This window comes from Copadichromis virginalis, linkage group LG20 (genome assembly GCF_057382275.1).
Source record: "Copadichromis virginalis isolate Kocher_CV1m ecotype Utaka linkage group LG20, C_Virginalis_male_GT1.1, whole genome shotgun sequence".
NCBI classification, from domain to species: domain Eukaryota; kingdom Metazoa; phylum Chordata; class Actinopteri; order Cichliformes; family Cichlidae; genus Copadichromis; species Copadichromis virginalis.
Genome location: NC_140637.1, coordinates 17493032 through 17497744, shown reverse-complemented (window position 1 = coordinate 17497744; position 4713 = coordinate 17493032). Strand labels below are relative to the sequence as shown.

At 42.8% G+C, this 4713-nt stretch overlaps 1 protein-coding gene across 1 annotated transcript; it reads left to right on the top strand.

The window, feature by feature from the left end:
- The first annotated feature begins 185 nt into the window (after nt 1-185).
- fam110a (family with sequence similarity 110 member A) lies at nt 186-3358 on the top strand. Its single transcript, XM_085443130.1, has 2 exons — nt 186-469; nt 1524-3358. The coding sequence occupies exon 2, from the start codon at nt 1710-1712 to the stop codon at nt 2988-2990; it is 1281 nt and encodes a 426-aa protein (XP_085299256.1). The 5' UTR covers nt 186-469; nt 1524-1709; the 3' UTR covers nt 2991-3358.
- The last annotated feature ends 1355 nt before the right edge of the window (nt 3359-4713 follow it).

Sequence of the window (4713 nt, the reverse complement as noted above, 5' to 3'; positions counted from 1 at the left end):
TGTGTGTACAGTCTCAGCACCGACCTTTGAACAGCAGGAACTGTCTGGATATAATGTAGAGGAATCATGGAGGGATTGGAAAAGTACATGTTTTGTGTTTTTCAACTACTAGTGAGAAATACTTACTTTTTTTATTTATTTTTTTAAGCAACTTTCGACTTAACCTTTGTAACAGTTTCAGTACGTATTGGTGCTTTGCTTGCAGTTTCCTTGCTCCACTCTTGGATTCTGGGAAACGGTGCTTATCACTTTGTTGAGAGCAGATGACAATGATAGGGTCACATGACCAAAAAAAGCAAGCCTGTGTTTTTCCTTGTAAGAGACTGATTGGACAAATCAAAAGAAGGGGGTGGGCTCAGGAGCAGCACACATGAGTTGTCAAACAGGTTTGTCCTGTGTGATTTGAAATACACGAACACACGAAGGAGAAACCCAGGTGAGACTGAGGAACTCAAGGCAACCTGTGAAGGTGAGTTTCCTCTTGATAGAAAGAAAAGCTTTCTTTACTAACTTGTACCTTCAGAAAGGCTGGGTGTGAGTTTGGCAGGGCAAGACTAGTGTGTAAGCCATTTTGTTTACCTGCCCTTCCCGGGTGTCTGTGCTTGGCTTCCTGCTTCACTCCCTTTGTCAGACGAACGTGCCAGCACTTGACTCGGAAACATCAAATTAGAGGATCTAATTCTGCTTGTCTGACTAAACTCCTGCAATTCCCATTGTGTTTGTAAGCCGGCCGGTTGTTTTAATGAGATACTGTAGATAATTTGAGGATCATTTTGGGGGGAACTGGAGACGTAAAAACAGTTAAGCCTGGAGCTCTACTAAAACTTTCATAACTATGTCAGCAGGAGTTTAGCCCGGCTTAGGCTGGAATGGCAAATATGTAGAGAATTTGACTGTTGGATGCAGACTGTTCAAGCAGCATAGTCCATATGCACCTACAGGATCTTAAGTATGCACAGAAGAAGTCTGACCTTCACTATTTATGGACTTAAAATAGTAGGCTCCTTTTTTTTCCCAACATTAATTACTCCACAGAAGCTTGTAGTTGGCAACAGGCTGCTATATTTAAAGATGAAGAGTCATTGTTCCCCTAGCAGCTGTTGGTGTGTGTGATCTGCTCTGTATTCCCTTCAGACAATAGCTTGTTGACAGCTGTCCTGATCCACCTCCCCATCACCCCTCACACACACACACACTTGTATCACTCTTTTCACAGCCTTTCTACTGACTGAAAATGAGGTTTTATTGTGTGTTTGTCTGCGGAGAGATGGATGACTGCGAGTAATTGTTCGGATCTCTCTGAGATGGCAGCCAATGAACTTGTTAGAAGCATGGGGCTTCAGGAGAGCGATTGGCTGCAGTTTGAAATAAGTGGGAGGGTTTGTGGTTGTAGAGTCTTTGTGAAGTTTTGTAGCTCCACACAAGTTTCTGCTTGTGTATGAAGGTAAATGTTTTCTATTCACTGGTCTTTTATTTTGTTAAGCTGCTTTTCTTCTAATTTGACTGACACTGTTTTTTTGCAGGAAGTCCAAATGTCAAGGAGCTAGAGATCAGCTGACTTACCGAGGTTGAGTCACTTCAAATATGCCATTAAGGTGATCATGAGAGAACCATACGGCCACATAAACAGAGGATAACAGTGAGGACTAAACAGATTGAATTCCAAGGTGGCTCGGGAAGTGGACAAGGTACGACTGCCTGGCCACAAAATGCCTGTGGAAACGCTTCAACACTCCGTGAGGCAACCAACAAAGACTGCTGTTGCTCCTACACCCCCACGGTTGCGACCCAAGGGGCCAGTGGGGCTAGATTTCTACCAGAAGTACCAAAAAGCTGCGAGCAGACCAAAGCAGAGTGCTGTGGAAAGGCTGGAGGCAGACAAGGCTAAATATGTCAAGAGTCAGGTAGCTCTTACCAAGCAGCAGCCAGTCAGGCCTCCTGAAGTGCGTAAGCCTCTACTCAGCCCCAGCTCTGCCCTGTGGCCCACCAGAAAGACCGCAGACCCAGCAAAGACAAAGCAGGAAGGATTACAGCTGGACATGGAGCACCTGAGTAACCTCATCAGTGGAGTGAATGAAGCGCCACGGTCCGGTGCAACTGCAAAGCCAAACGACAGTAAACCTCCTTACTGTGCTGCAGCTGTACACAATTTTCACCGTCCTACTCCTGCAGGGGCACAGCAGAAAAAGGAGAAGCCGTGTCCGCCTCCACGTCCTGATAGGTTAGTTGCAGCTAAAGTAAGATTAAAAGCATCTGACCCTGCCAACGTAGAGAGCACGAGCTCTCCTGGGCCTCCAGCTGCAGCGACGGTACGGAGAGTGGATGTCATGCCTCAGGCCAGCCCTGTGAGGACAGCAGGCAGACGACCTCAGTTAATTCGACAGCCCCTTCAGCCAATATCTCTACAGTCTCAGTTTCGACCCGGCCCAACTGCTTCAAACCTGCATCTCTTTCTCCCTAGAACAACACCAGGTCATTCTCCTCTGAAACCTGTTATTGCTCAGTCAAAACCTGATACCTCTTCTACTTCTCCAGCCGAGACCCCAGTTCCTGCCACACCTACACCAAGCTACCCTGTTATACCTCCTCCTTCCCCAGCAATTACCCGTTTGTCTTCCACCAGCTCCAGGAAACGCCCTTCTCTAACCCGGTCTAAGTCGGACATGAGCGACAGGTACTCCCGAGCTGGGACAGAGCTGGAGCGCTTCTTCAACCTGTGCGGCTTGGACCCCGCAGATGTGCAGGAGCTGACTGGTTCTAGCTCTGACATTGTTTCCATGGCTCGTTTTCGCAGCGCGAGCGCTCCAGGGTCCGAGTGCGCGGCCTCTGGCAGAGAAGACGAGGATGAGGAGGATGAGGAGGAGGCTGGCAAAGCTGCAAATCGTGTTCCCTACGGTGTTTCTGTCATTGAGAGAAATGCACGAGTGATCAAGTGGCTCTATGGAATCAAGCAGGCAAAGGACAACTCGACAAAGAGCACCAATTTATAGGCTGGTTCAAGTCATTTATAAGCTTTGTATTAAAAATAAAAATGCCAACTTTAATATTTTTTTAAGAACTAACTTGGATAAGACATTGACTGATGGAGCTCCATTACTAACCTGTTATTACACTGAAGAGTGTTTATTAATGGGAAAGTATAGTGAGTTTGTTATATCTCTTCTTTTTCACCATACTTAGAAAATGTGAGCCACAATCTTTGTTCTGAAGGTTTTTCTTGTGCTATTTTGACTTTTCAATGCTGTATTACTTTTGTGTGTCACAGCCAGGCTGTCTGGCAAAGATGTGACATTTTCATTAAAAAAAAATCACTTTGTGCTGTAAATGGCTGCCATTAAAGAGAAAATGCTGCATGAAAGTTGTTTAGTTCTCCCTGTTATGTAGAGAATGCAATGCAGATACACATCTGCAGGTGATGTATGAACAATAATTTAATGGAAAAAAAGTGAGATTTCAAACAATTGGTGCACAGTTGGCTTCTAACATTAGTATTGCCCTCCCTTGGCAGACAACCATTTAGCAGACCTTTGGCATGGTTGTCCACCACCTCTGAAAACTCCTCTGATGCAAAAGCCCTTCAGTTTAAAAGGTTTGAATCTTCCATCTCTGATTTCAAAGCAATTCCTACCCAAAGGTATTTTGATATGTAGAATTCGCAGTTGTGTGAATAAACAAAAGGCATTAAAAACTATCTTCTACAAAAATGTCATTACTCTGCACCAATACATGAGTGGTATTGATTTCTGTCCTGAGATTATTTCACATTTGTGTCTGTTCTGCGGCAAGTTTTGGCTTGAAGCTTGTTTCCACCACTGAAACCTCTTTTTTTCTGCCATGAATAAATCAAAAAAAAATTCAGGTTATTTAAAATTTTGACATCATAATTCATAATTTAAGGGTGTTTTCTCAATTTCTACTTATTTTCTCCCAAGTTTAGTGAATCAAAATTGTGACATCAAAACCCCAAACTTTGACTTATGGATGGTAAAAAAAAAATGTTTCTTTCAGTTGCCAAAACAAATTTTCACAAGAAAGATCCGAAGAACTCTGACTAGTACTGGAAGAAGAAAAAATTATATTTGCTGATTTTCCACTGAACCGAGACAAATGTTAGGACTCATCTCTGTGGAGGAATCAATAACAATAACCACATTTGGTGCAGACCAATATAGACATTTGTTTCCACTATTGTAAAACAGATTTTGACAAGTCAAATTTGGGGGTTATAATCTCAAAATTTCTGATTAATATCTCAAAATGTTGGCTTACTAACTCAAACTAATGAAAAAATAAATAAAAAATGATGAGAATTAGTTTGAAATTTTGCCTTATTGTGGTAAATTTCTTTTCCAGTGATATAAACCACCTGACCTGACTAAGATTGTAAATATGGGTTTTACGTTGATACCCATATTTACAATCTTACCTGCATTTCACTGAAGCTCCACAAGAGGTCACAGCCACCCACACTACCTCACTCCAATACAGCACATCAGTACAGAAGTATACTGCAGTTACTGACAATGTGGTGAAAGCGGTGGCCTTTTTCCAGAGTCAGAGAAACTCTCACTGCAGCTGTGGAAATACAGTTCTGTCATTTTAATTTTAATATTTTTAAAACGTGTTCCACAAGTTTGCTGTTTCAAACAGATCTGCAGCACTGGTAGTTCTTATGCTTTACTGTTGAGCCACCTCATTTATTGTTAAGTCTGA